At 37.3% G+C, this 14,676-nt stretch overlaps 1 protein-coding gene across 1 annotated transcript; it reads left to right on the forward strand.

Moving 5' to 3' along the window:
* The first annotated feature begins 523 nt into the window (after positions 1–523).
* On the forward strand, positions 524–13,909 carry LOC108676310 (neuroguidin). Its single transcript, XM_018164370.2, has 7 exons — positions 524–835; positions 10,240–10,354; positions 10,984–11,069; positions 12,005–12,224; positions 12,771–12,936; positions 13,188–13,411; positions 13,802–13,909. The coding sequence occupies exons 1-7, from the start codon at positions 674–676 to the stop codon at positions 13,819–13,821; spliced, it is 993 nt and encodes a 330-aa protein (XP_018019859.1). The 5' UTR covers positions 524–673; the 3' UTR covers positions 13,822–13,909.
* Positions 13,910–14,676: the final 767 nt, after the last annotated feature.

The raw sequence follows: 14,676 nt of genomic DNA on the forward strand, positions 1-14,676 counted from the left end.
AAACTTTTTGTATGTCCAAATTTTCATAATACTATCCAATTTAATAAACGATTTAGTCAAATTATATCAAAATTACAATATTGATAAATGAACAGTAATTATTTTACATCGTATCTCAATTCTCATATGTGGGTGGCTCAAATCAAATAAAGCATGTTATCATGATATTTGTTAGACTAGCATTTCAAGAATTTCGAATTTCACATCTGTAATAATAAATCAAATCCAAAACTCAAAAAAATTCAAGCTCAAAAAGTTTCTAATAAGTATAAACTCTGAAAAATGGCCTTTTCGCGCAAATTACTGGCGTCTCACGGGTATAGTCAGAACTTCAGAAGTATACAATTTATGAAGAGATGCATATGTTAAACAGTGAATAAATATAAATTATTTATTATTTTGAAATATTTTTATGCATATTTTCCGAGATCTTGTTCGGTGTAAATGCCAGCAAGGAGCCTCTGAAATAAAAGCGTTATGGATATTATGTCGATTCGGTTGGATAATGGATATTATCCGATCTCAGTCCGATACTCCGATTTCCGCGACTCGATTCTCACGGTTGCACATGTAACAGGTTCCCTCTCGGCTCCAACTGGGACTGCCAGTGTGCTGTACTCCGTCAGTCCTTTTATATTTTTATTAATCGCTTAGCTACAGGTTTTTTTTTAATATGGCCGCTGAATTTGATAAAAACGGTACTATTGATTACAAAGAACAGTCCTTGAAAGCTTCCAAGTTGTTGAATGAAATGGCTAAAAATCTTGACTCCGTTACAAACAGTGTTAATGTTCTTATAGAAGCAGTTAAAAATAATGAATATGACAGTAAAGAGGTTTGTATTATTCCATTTTCTTTGTAGTTTAATACACAATAATCATGAAAATCGGAAATCTAATGTAAATGCAAATTTGGACTTGATGGGATTGTGAAAGTTAAAGATTATAGGTACGTAATGGGCCGGTAATGCCGACATCAACGAATTCGAATTCCGTTCGCTGTGTGAGCTGTATTGGGATTTGGGATACAACACAGCTTTGAATTAGAACACTAACGAATATTGAACACTACTTAATTACGTTTTAATTAACAGCTATTAGGCTTTTAATTAAGCAAATTTCAATTTTTGTACAAAGTTTGGAATGATCTGTGTGTGTCCAATTCAAGTTGTGTTGGAATTAGTTTTGATGGGTCTAAATCCATCACTCAACTTAATCATCTATTAATTTATTTACGACTTGAAATCAGCGAATACAAGTTTTTTTGAAGGATTCCTAATATATTCACAGACGTATTTAAAAGTCTCAAACCATAATATTCTTCCTATAAAAATAGTTATTCACTATTTGGTAGAGCCACTGTGCAGAGAGTGGATGAATATAGCAAGATCTTTGGCGACGCTTCAGTAGCCAAATTTTCGCCTTCAGAAGATCTTGCCGACACATTTAGATTGAAATTCTTGCATTTAATATATTTCTCAGTCTTCGGCCAACTATTTAGAAAAAAGTAAGGTTTCCGGTACGTTGGATGGATTACGATGTAGCATAGTGACAAACCAGAGATTTTTTAGAATCAGTTCATTTTTAATTTCCTCATTTACTCAAGATTAAACCAATTTCTTAAGTATGATAATGCTGGTATCCATGATACTTTAATGGTCTACTTATAGGACTCATAAATGAACTTGAGACAGAGTCTAAAAAACTCTCTGCTTTGCCACTATGCGATGTAGCGAAGCTTGTCCGGAAATCAGTTGCGATGAGTTCCCGCAAAAAATGTAAACGTTTTTTCAATTGCGTAGTTTCGGTCACATTAGAGCAGTCAGACTGCTTTATTACATGTTCAGTTGACACTTGCTGTACAATCGGACTGTTTTTAGGGTAAAATTAGTTATGTGGGGTAACACGTGCCTGCAACCTTTTAAATAAGTTTGTGGCTTGTAAATAGTTCGTCATTACTCAGCGTAAATGGCTTTTCATTAAAAATTACCCAGCAACGCATCCTTAAAACCATGGTCAGGAAGATGTGCCAGGTGCGCGGGAATTTATATTGTCATTTTAATGACCTGCGCGGTGCGCCGTACTATGCCGGTAAAAAAATGCGCCGTGCGCCAACAGCGCCGTACTTTTAGAAAGCTAAAATAGTTTAAATATGGACGTGCGGCAATGCAAATTACGTAATCACACTGACCGTACACACAAACGTGTATCCGCACTGTGTTGTGGTTGGATACGAGTTAACTAGATTGCTAACGCGTCAACTCAAAATTTGCAGTAAGTCAGAAAATACCAGATTTAGGCATATATACCAGATCTAAAATATTCATACCAGACACCTTTTGAAAATACCAGATTTGTGAAATCTGGTATAGAAATATACCATCTGGCAATGCTGGTTCAGCGTTACTTGAAATCATCTACAGACAATGTTGCCATTCCATTCAGATGAAAACTGTGTTGGACGGCTCCGCGGCCTGCGCCGAGTGCTGCGTGGCGCGGAATCGATGACCGTGATTTGCACGAACGCCTGCGCGAAAAAATATAATTAAATTGATTTACGCGAGAAATTTCCCTGTTTATATACATCTTCCTGAGTGTGGAATGGCCGGCGATGCTTTGGGCCTAAAAATCCATATATTGGCGACGCTGCATCCACACTCTGCATAGTGGTGGTAGAGCAAGGTCAACTGTCAAATTTGACACATTTTTTGATGATCTCACCAGGTGGCATGCATTGTCTCTCTTTGGATCTCAATATTTTCCCACTAGATGGCCAAGACCTAGTGTTTTTGCAGTATTTCGACACGCAAATGTATGACGTCACCATTTCAACCATCAATGAACGCATGGAACTAAAACAAAGCTTAATACAAAGGAAAAACTAGAGAAGTGACGGAATTACCTACGATGTCGGAATATACCGTGTTTACCCTAGGTATACTCAAATAGAATTTATAGGTAGGGTAAACGCGGTACCTATTTTCCGACATCGTGGGTAATTCCGTCACCTCTCTAGTTTTTCCTTTATATTAAGGGGACCGTCTCGCACAAATAATAAATTGTAGGTATACCTTTGGGCGGATCATTCTGAAATTCGGTACACATATCATGACATATGTAAAATGTAAAACAAAATTGTTTTTGTTCGTGTGAATTTTTTGAAAAAATGAAAGAAAATGTGAAATTAATAGAAAACAAAGAAATAAAGGGGTACTTTAGAAATCTAGGTATCTCCTCCTACGGTATATATGCTACAAGGTCGAGACACATGTCATTTGATCCGTAAAGACCATATCTAGCGTTCACGTGTTCAATTTTTTCAATTTTGAATTTGTTCCTGATGGAGGGGGATTTAAAAAAAAAAATTCTCCCCCCTCTCCCTTTTTCCAATATATAATCTAAACTATAATGAAATCGGAAAAACTATACACGCAGTTTGTAGAGCTATTCCTTATGAATCGAATGATATATCTCCCATTGCTGTAGCTTGAAAACTGTAAGAGGAGATAGGTTTTCCGTGACAATAAGTTGAACTTTTCAGGACGGCGCGACAAAGTTTTGTGCGCCTCAAAATAGGCACTCAATGTAGCATGGATACCAAACTACAGGCTTCTGTAGCTTAATCCACTCAAGGATGCCCGATGCTAGCAGCAACTTGTAGCGCACCTCTACGTAGTACGTACAAAGTTAGGAGGGTAACTGAGCTCAGATGCCAGATACACCAATATATGTAGTCTTGCCGCTCTAATTTTCTTAGCCTATTTAGTGAAGGAACTCCACCCCCCGCCCCCATTTAAAGCCCGGCCGTGTGCGTCAATGTTGACGTACAAGGATCGCAGTGGTATCGTTGAAAAGCTCAGAATGTCAGCTTTAAGATGAGACTAAGCATGTAACTGCAGCACAACTCAAGAAGAAACTATATTTAAAGATTTCAGCAGCTAATTACTTTATATCTAATTAGTTGAAGAACTCTCCCACCCGCTTCCCTTTAAAGAGACGTCATGGACGTAAATATTGGCGTACAGCGATGGCAGTGGTACCATTGGAAAGAGCAGAATTCCAGCTTTCAGATGAGCACAAAAACCGGAAAACGCCATAATTGAAAATTTTAAGCGAGACAGTCCCCTTAAGCTTTGTTTTAGTTCCATGCGTTCGTTGATGGTTGAAATGGTGACGTCATACATTTGAGCATCGAACTACTGCCAAAACACTAGGTCTTGGCCATCTAGCGGGAAAATATTGAGATCCAAAGAGAGACAATGCACGCTACCCAGTGAGATCATCAAAAAATGTGTCAAATTTGACAGTTGACCTTGCTCTACCAAATAGTGAATAACTGTTTGTATAGGAAGAATATTATGGTTTGAGACTTTTAAATACGTCTGTGAATATATCAGGAATCCTTTAAGTATACTTGTATTACACACAGATCGTTCCAAGCTATGTACAAAAATTAAAATTTGCTTAATTAAAAGCTCAATAGTTGTTAATTAAAAGCGTAATTAAGCAGTGTTCAATATTCATCAGTGTTCAAATTCGAAGCCGTGTTGTATTCCAATACAGCTCACACAGCGAACGGAATTCGAACACGTGGATGACGGCATTTGGTATCAGTAGAATTTGAAGCGCGGACGGAATATGCCTCACCACGTGCCGAATATTGCCACACACAGTGTCGGAATATAGGGATTTGGTAGGTTTGAATTCTAAAGGCTTTTAAATGAATATGGCAACATTTTGTGACGTTTCATCGTTGCTGGCGCATAGTACGGTGTTTTGCGAGTCACATAAAGCAAACAGAACTTGAGTAACGCATATGGTTATTTTTTTATAGTTTTTCATTTCTCGATGCGTCCTTAATGTGTTGGAATATACCGCGTTTTCGTTTACCCTATATTTATGTTTAAGATCTTGGTCGCCAAACCCCAGAATGATTTTGATAGACTCCTGCCTTATTATGTGTTAATGTTATAGTTAGCCTAACTAAATTATCTTTGAACACAGATTGGCAGTTTTAGTTTTACTGAAGAAGAATAAGTATCCAAATTTTAGAATTAATGGTTTACTTGCTATAAAATCTTTTAGTGATATGTGTTAATTTATATAATAATATAATATTAGCGGTTTCAGCATTCATTGGACCACAGGCTTGTTGCCGATTCTTAACATCGCAGAACATTCACAGCTTGTTGCGGTCTGGACTCTGGAACTTGCAGCACACTGCTACAATTGACAATTCTGCTGTGCTTAACTTAACTACCTGCCCTACTTGCCGATTCTGGCCAGAAACTGTCGCACAGAGACAGAGCTGGGAACAAACCTGCACCTCTCTGCGCCAATCTTGATACTCTGAACTTTAACCACTGGGCCTAGTAGGCTAGGCCTACCTAGTTAATTTATAAATGAATTTATAAATATAGTTAATTTATAACTCTTATATATATCATGGGCCTATTTGAAATATTGGTTATTTCTAATAGGCTATTTCTTCAGTGCCAACACTTCTATTCTATTCTATAAGTCTAAAATGGATAATTTGGCAGAAGCCACACATGTATCAGAATATCAAACGATAAAACCTATGAATTTGGCCTATGTCATAATTTTTACTTGCTCCTGTGCAGGGCTGGAAAAGTCATATTTTTTCTGAAATATTGTGGCTCTAATGATAAGTATATAATTTTGATCAGTATGAAATCCTGGGGCTCTAATAACAATGTCATTTTTTTTTTGTTTGATTTTAAAGATCATGGTTTGCTATTTGCAATACGGCTGCTGCCAAAATATCCTGCAGAATGTAATAGCAAGTCAACCCAAAATCTTTCCTCAAAAATTTCATAGTTGCAGTCACATCAGGGCAGTCAATTGCAATATTGCATGTCCAGTTGCCACTTAAGGGGACCGACTACCCTACAATTTTTAATTTTGGCGTTTTCCGGTTTTTGTGCTCATCTGAAAGCTGGAATTCTGCTCTTTCCAATGGTACCACTGCCATTGCTGTACGCCAATATTTACGTTCATGACGTCTCTTTAAAGGGAAGCGGGTGGGAGAGTTCTTTAACTAATTAGATATAAAGTAATTAGCTGCTGAACACTTTGAATATAGTTTCTACTTGAGTTGTGCTGCAGTTACATGCTTAGTCTCATCTTAAAGCTGACATTCTGAGCTTTCCAACGATACTACTGCGATCCATGTACGGCAATATTGACGCACACAGCCGGGCTTTAACGGGGGGCGGGGGGTGGAGTTCCTTCAGTAAATAAACCTAAGAAAATTACAGCGGCAAGACTACATATATTGGTGTATCTGGCATCTGAGCTCAGTTACCCTCCTAACTTTGTACGGAGGGGTGCGCTACAAGTTGCTGCTAGCATCCTTGAGTGGATTAAGCTACAGAAGCCTGTAGTTTGGTATCCATGCTACATTGAGTGCCTATTTTGAGGCGCACGGGACTTTGTCGCACCGTCCTGAAAAGTTTGAAAAGTTCAACTTATTGTCACGGAAAACCTATCTCCTCCTACAGTTTTCAAGCTACAGCAATGAGACATACACCATTTGATTTGTAAGGAAATTACCTAAAAATTTGATGATCATTTTTTTGAATTTCTGTCTGGTTCGTTATTTATATGGGGGAGAAGGGGGGGGGGAATGAGAAAAATGGGATAAAAAGCGCATAAAAAAACTAAGGGGAAAATGAGAAAAGTGATCATCAAATTTTTAGGTATGGTCCTTACGAATCGAATGATACGTGTCTCGATGTCGTAGGAGGAGATAGATTTTCTAAAGTACCCCTTTTTAGCCGTTTTCTATGAATTTCACGTTTTCTATCAATTTTTCCGAAAAATTCATAAAGCAAAATGTTCTTATTTTTACATTTTACGTATGTATGTGAAGTTTCATGGTGATCGGATAATAACTGTAGAAGTTTTTCCGGAGGGTAGTCGGTGCCCTTAAGTGAAGACAAATGGTGTTGCTGTTTGATGATTAATTTTAGGGCAGAATTAGAGATTTGGGGTAATACTTGTACAGGACTTATAAAACAAGTTTGCTGCTTGTAAATGGCTTTTCATGGCTGAAATATGGAATTCAGGGCTTGAAGAAATGGAATCATGGCTCAAAGAAATGGAATCAGGGCTGGCAAACCCATAAAACCACAGCTCAAAAATTTCAGTCACAGCTTGCCAAGTAGATATTTTCCATGCCTGCTCCTGTGGCCCTTCCCCACTCTCTTGACTTGAAATAAGTCTTGACAACCTATTTTCATCTGCAATTTTTGAAAATTAACTTCAACAAAGGTTTTTACTTATGATTTTAATAAATTCCTGGCTAATATTCCAGATTGGAATCTAATTGGGCAAGGAATATATCTACCTTTTGACCTAAGTATAAAAAATGCATTTTTATCTCATTCATGACGCAATAGTCAGGAGTACTGTCAAACGGGGTAAAAAGGGACGATTTTGAGGGTTTTTTGTTAATAACTTCTTACCATGAAACATTTCAGAAACAAGTTTAGGCTCATTTTATAGCTCTTTGCAAGGGCTGTCCAATGGCATCTAAAAAAAATTCCATATGCTATGCGTAAGGTGCCAGAGGCAAAATAAAACCATCCTGATTTACCCCTGGGAACAGGGCAATCTGGGACACTTGCAATAAAAGTTAATTTTAAAAAGTTTGAAGCATGCAGAAAGTACTCATCCATTGCTAACAGTACTCTGAAGTCCTCCTCTTTCATTGTAGATGATGTAGATGTAAAATAAATGATATTTTCTGTGATTTTTACTTGTTTTTCCTTTATTGATATGATATTACCATATTCATTAATTACTGTATTATTAATGTGATATTGCTGTATCCAGGGACATGCCATTGAGCATTGACAACGACCTCATCCACTGCAAGCTTCATATAAGCAGCCATGTAGCATTTCTTCTGTATCTGTAAGCTTACAGGATGGTTTGTAATTTCACACAATTTCAATCGAGTCAAGTGATTTTGCTATAACAAAAAAAGATCATGAAAAATATACTTGAAACAGAAAATAATGTTTTAGTGACAACCATCATATGTTTTGGAGAAATAAATCATACTTTTGGTCAATTACTTTTCATTCTATGATGCCCGGTGCACAATTCTATATATAGCATTCTATGTAAAATTTTGTAAGGACCAATGATGCACTAATTTTTTGATAAGTGAATTTTTTCGCTGAGCGAGGTAAATGTAATCAAAATTCTTTAACGGTGTCGTGGGTCCCAACCTTGGGGGGGCAATGACGAGAATTATAACGTTGAAAAAACTTTGGCTCTTTGACATTGGAACACTGGTACTGCGTTGCAGTTTCAGTCTTCTTACAGCGTAGACAGAAAAGAGCACTTCCATTACTGGGGTTACTGGTGTTGAAATATGACGCCACCTTCTCTTGAACTGCCTTAACATTTCTTGGCATTCAATTGGCAACCACATTTCCCTAACCTCCAGTCTTGAGAAAAACTTCATGAAATGTTCGAGGCTCTCTTTGATGAAGCCGATCTCTTCTAAGCTGGACGCAGAATCATGTCCAACATGAACACTTGCCATCTCGAACAATCGTCAAATCACGTGGGCCAAAAACGAAACAAATGGGCTGAGTCCAGTGAGTAGATGCCAGGCACATACGGGGACCCACCACAAGAGACAAGGCTCCAAAAACACACGGTATCATGAACGTTACTATACTTTAACTGTACTCTACCCAGTTACGATGTACTACTGGCACGGCCCCAAATATGTCGTGGGTATAGTGGTAAAAAAAGGATGAATAAGAACGATAAATGAAAACTATAATAAGCAAACGACAAATACAAATAAAGACAAAATATAACCGTGTGTTCCCTTTGCTCAAGTTCTTACTTTCAGTCTCCTTTCTCCGTGGTGGATCATATAGCAATGAACAAGTTTCGGTGCTTATCTGAACGAGCTCACGTCCGAGGTGACTTAAAATCAAAAATCCAAATGTCTAACTGTAAAAAAGTGCTATTACACTACTTACCCTAACAACGGTAATCAATTTTTTTGTCAACTGGAGCCTTTGCTAACTGAGGTTCTACTGTAAATGCATTTTCATGGGTGTCCCTAATTACCCTGGGGGGGTGTCCCTTTTTACCCCGTCGCGTGGAAATGGCTGCCAAATTTTTTTTAATGAGATAGGCAAATTCCGTCAATTGCGTTTTCAAGCCGACACCTGAGTGCAACTTTTATGCAAGTAAAATTTTTTAATATGGCGAATATTTTTTTTACTCCAGACCTTAGCAGAGGTACTTTTCCAAAATCACACATTTTTTCAGCGATTTTTTAGAGATAGTAAATGTTTGATTTCTTGACTAGCTTTATACATAATAGCCACTATTTTTAGTTTTGCAAATTTTGATTAGTTTAGCTGCTACAACATTTCTATGAAATGTGGGATGCGTGTCCCAATTTACCCCGCCCTTCCCTTTTGACCCCGTTTAACGGTACCTACTGTACCTTCTGCCCTATTTTCTGAATTCTGCATTGGTCTGCTAGATAATTTTTTGGATATGTTATTAATAATATTTATCTTTGAACTGCAAGCTTTCAGTAATAGGTATAAATTTTACCATCTTGGCTGGAAAAGTCATCTGGGCAAATCACTTAACATATGATATTGGCCATAGTGGCAGAGTTCTGCTGTTCATTATTATTTTTGTGGCTGAAAAATCCCTTGATAAGTTTTATTTAAAATCTATTGCCTTGCAAGAGATACTGAGATTTACAGGTTATTTAGACTCAATATTAGTGCATTTCAATATTCTAAACTATTAATTAATGTAAAATAAAGGTCAAGGATGCCAACTTGTTGCATTCAATACAAGTTTGAAAATTTGAAAACTCACACCTGTTTTTTTTTTTCATCCATTATCAAGTACAAAGTATCTACTGAAAAGAATATAAAATTATCCCTTCATAGGTCATCATGTAGTCTGATACAATATCCTTCTACAGCTTCCAAACCATGTATGTGGTACTTATCAGCTTTAGCAAATTTAAAATATCAGAGTGCAAGTACCTTAACAAACATATTCAAATGAAAATTTAAGTAGAGGACTCGCTTGTTGTATAATTTTTATTTCAGCTATTTTTTGTGGATAAGCAAAGTCACCTGAATTTGTATGGTATATGTTATGGTAGACTGCTTTACTGCCTGAACTTTTACTAAATTGAGCTCTCTGTGGGCAGGGTTTGAGCCTGCTTGACCTGAAGAACCACACATTCATGTCTTACATGAGCAACTTGATGTTCACTACATTGCTCAAGCTGTCAGGAAAATCTCTTAATGGAAGCCCTGTTGTTGGTGCGTAAGTTGTGGGCTGTTGCCTATTGGAAGTCCTACTGCAAAGGCAGAACATTCTAAGGGTGTAACCACATTCTTACCATGTAGATTATTAACTTAGGGGACAGGCTATTATTCTTTTCAAGTATTATTAGAAAAGATGAATGGAGCGGAAATTGAAGCTTGTTCAAATCAAATGCACTGTAAAGCATGAGATGATTGATAAAATACATTTTTACCTTTAATTTTATGCTAGTTAACATTTGATTTTGGTCCTTGGAAGATCCCATTTACGTTAATGGACCTCCACTTAGAACTTCTTTGAGAACATACATGGGTATATTGTCCCAATTTTTTCAAGAAGCATTTGGAGAGATAAGAAGAAGGCTTGCCTTAAGTGCCTTAAGCTACTAGTGTAGCATTTAAACATATTTATTTATATATATATACATTAGGTAACTATAAAAATATTAATGCAGGCCTATTTTCAATTATCTGAGATGCTAATTTTTGCCTTATTTATATTTATATATAAATTCAGATGAGAACCACAATATGAAATTCAATCAAAATGAGAAGGTTTCAATTGTAAAGTGTTGTCAATTTATTTCCTATCCATAAGGTGTTAATACAATTGTTTTTTGTTCTAGATCGTTTAATAGAAGAGAGAATTGTCATCGAAAGATTGAGGCCTTATGAGACAAAGTTGAAGCATCAAATTGAAAAGTATTTAAAGGTAAGCAAATGGGATCAATTTCATGACCAATTTAAATACTATCATTTGAAAAAAAATTGTGCAAGAGTTGCAATTTCAGTTAACATTTTCAAGTTTCAATAAGCATTCTCAATGATTTGTGTCGTTGATTTGTTCATTTGTTAAATCTTTACTCGTCCTGTATAAGCCAATAGGTCACACTTTTATCTTGAACAAAGTTCTTAATTATACTGGTCATTCACTTGTTAAAATGGAGCATTGTTCTCTCATTTGTTTGAAAAGTTGATTTCTAAGTTTTTAGCGCATTTTCTCATTTATGGAAAAAATGCACTATTGTGCTCGCCATGTCTGTCCGTCTGTCTGTCCATCCATCTGTCTATCTGTCTGTCCGTCCGTCCGTGACCTCAAGTTTTTGTCGACTAGAAAATGCGCGCTCTGTCACTCACTGCAGTGAGTACCGAGTTATATTTTTTCATAATTATCCTTTGGTGTGTGCTCATTTGTCACAGTGTTATCACTTTTTGGGATCCTTGTCAGGATGTCTGAATTGTGGTTCCATAGATAATTTCTAAGATAGATCTGAGGATAGATTTCATTTACCTTTACAACTTCTAGGGATTATTATTACAGTCTGTATTATCATCATTATGCTTATAAGGTTGTTGGCGGTTTTGTACAGTCAATAGGTAAATTGTGAAGAGTCGCTGTGACCATTATCACTATGCCAACACATTAGCTAATGAGTTTATCATATCGCAATTGTATGAGATGCCTCCCTTGTTACCCCCTCTTAGAGATCTCATTCATTTGATACTAAGCTTGTGTTACTTTACAGGCACATGGAAGTCTTTGTTAAATCAACTTAGTCTGTTACACGCTCGTCTTCCTCCCAACTTAATACTTCCTCTTATGAATATCGTCTGTAAGCTTCTGTCTCTACTAAATGTTGCCCACAGGCTGATGGGGAAGGAGCAGCTGACGGTTCCACTGAGGCAGCAAATGAAGCCAAAGGCTTGACGGTGGATGATTTCACCGCCGGTGACACAGACAAGGAGGACGAGGAGCAGGAAGATGACGAGAACCTCTCATCACGTGGCCTGCCAATCCCAGGCGCTGCTCCCGAGGACGATTCCATTAGAGCCTACAAAGTTCCTCGAGTGTCGCAAAATAAATTCTGTAAGTTTGGTGTGATCTAGACAATGTTCTTAGAACTTTATCTAGTGAAATAACTCAACTACTTTTTAGGTTATGCTGCTTGTAATTATTTCGACATGTTTGAATAATTGATTTAGGAATTAAAAACATCATTCATATCGCACTTCTTCTCAACTCGTTGAAAGTTTACAATATGTCCTACTATCTACTATTCTTTTCACGTGAATATCCTTGTGAACAACTCACTAGTTTCTTATCAGTTAGTACCGGTATTATGTTTGATTATAAATTTATTGGAGCCAATTCCCTAATAACATATGCGGTTTGGTCTTGAAATGAATCGCGTTGACAAGTTTTCTCATGTTCAATAATAAATTTTAATTAAATCTACTTTTTATGGAACTCCTGTAATAGTGTCTTTACAATAATCAATATTTGTTTTCAACCAGATGCTTGCTTTACAAAAAATAATAATGATAATTTTTCTATGATGGTGGCAGAGGGTATTTATTGTGATTATCAGAAAGTTGTCTTCCCAACTCTTTAATTAATGATTATATATCTCAGCGGATGGTCGAGATGACGAAGAGAAGGTAGCAGAGGCGCGCCGTCGGCTGCTCAACAGCGCCATGATGCAGGACGCTCTCTATGAACATCGCCTCGAGCCAGACGTCATCGAGCACTCTAATGCCTTGCAGCGTAAAGCCAGCAAACGTCGGGCTGAAATTACCAAGTCAGAACACCACTTCTTTGAGACAATAGGCTCAACAAGCATCTCTGTTTTCTTAATATTGTGCTCTCTTATATATGTTTTGTGTTATACTTTTAGTTTCTGTAACATGGTTCGTGTATATTATATATTGATACATTTTAATGACTACGTCCTACCTTTCTTTCATAATAGTTGTAAATAATGAGTCGCGTTTAACAAATAATGTCAAATGTGACTATTCTCTTGACTGGTTTTCTTTAACTCGTTTTCAGATATGAGGAAGAGAACTTGACAAGACTCCGCTTGAGCAAGAAGGAGAAGGCGGCGCTAAATGCAGCCCCGACTGCAGGAGCAATGCATGGCGAACTCCTGGGCTTTAGTGACGTCGCCCTCCTAGGGGGATCACAAGGGGGCGCTGCACAAGGCGGCAATAAAACTTCAAAGAAACGCAAGCATTCCGGCTCTTCCAGAAGAAGCATTAAAGCTAAGAAGAAACGTGAGTATAAATGAAAGTTGTCTAGATTGTTCTGCGATAAATTCAAAGCTTGGAAATATTAGCCACTTTTCATCTTGATCAAACTTTAATCATTGAATGAGTGACGAATGTAATTATGGAAATTACATTATTTTTTTGTTTTCTTTTCATTACATCTGAAGTAATATGATATTCTTCATGCATTCGTAGGAAAGTTTGTAGGAAATAGCATTGGTAGCAAACAATATCATGTTAAGGAAAAAATGTATTTGAAGAATTCTAAGTGGGTTTTTGTAGCGCCACTTTCATTTTTACCTTCTAAGTTATAACTATCGAATTAAACTAATAAGTGCAGGTTTCAGCGTTTTCTCCTTGCATTAATTTATTTTCTGCATCTTCTGCTTCCCACAGGTAATCGGCGGATGATTTAGATGCGTCAGTCCATCTCTCATGACGGACTCTACCATACGTATTACCTTCACTGGCTCGTTGTTCCAGAAATATAAAGAGTGTTCGTGTCGTGGCTCATAATTTCCCTAATGATTAATAGCATTTATTCAACTATTGAGTTGAGAGAAATTATGAGAATAAAAAAAAAGCGGTGTGATGACTGGTTTGAATTCCAAATAGTTATAGATTATCTTTTTTGCGCTTCGGAAAATTAAACATGCAGGTTATTTTTGAGCAAACTAAAAAATTATGACGCATTCGAATGATGGAATTATTAATACATTAAATAATTAGCAGTTATTCGATCCCAGCTCTGTGCGCCAGTTTCTGGTCAGAATCGCAAGGAGGCCGGGCGGTTAAGCACACCAGAATGGGAGCAGTGAGTAGTGTGTTCGAGACCACATCAAACTGTGAACGTTCTGCGATGATGAGAATCGGCGACAGGCCTACGGCATAATAAACTCTGAAATCGCCATTATTTTTATTATAAAAACTATTAGCATTGTAATTAGCACCGTACGTATTCAGACCGCCATTAACCGCGCCAGTCAGTGGACCATGGCCCGCGGCTTTTCCTTTTAGAGCTAGAAAACCGTGGCCATGCACTTAAAACGAAACCGCTCTCAGGAACAACTCCCTCCATTGTTTATACAGGACACGCAAATTACCGCATCCCCCGTAGCTAAATTCATTGGCATGATATGGGCAACAGGCTCTCTTTTGGGGGCTCCACCTGCGGGGTTTGAAGGGCAGCTGCCTCCGAAGGATGAACCTCACGAAGAACCTATCCGCATGAATGCATGATATCAAGAAAACAAATATTTTCCTTAATCGAC

The sequence above is a fragment of the Hyalella azteca genome, unplaced genomic scaffold (genome assembly GCF_000764305.2).
Source record: "Hyalella azteca isolate HAZT.00-mixed unplaced genomic scaffold, Hazt_2.0.2 contig5826, whole genome shotgun sequence".
NCBI lineage: Eukaryota > Metazoa > Arthropoda > Malacostraca > Amphipoda > Hyalellidae > Hyalella > Hyalella azteca.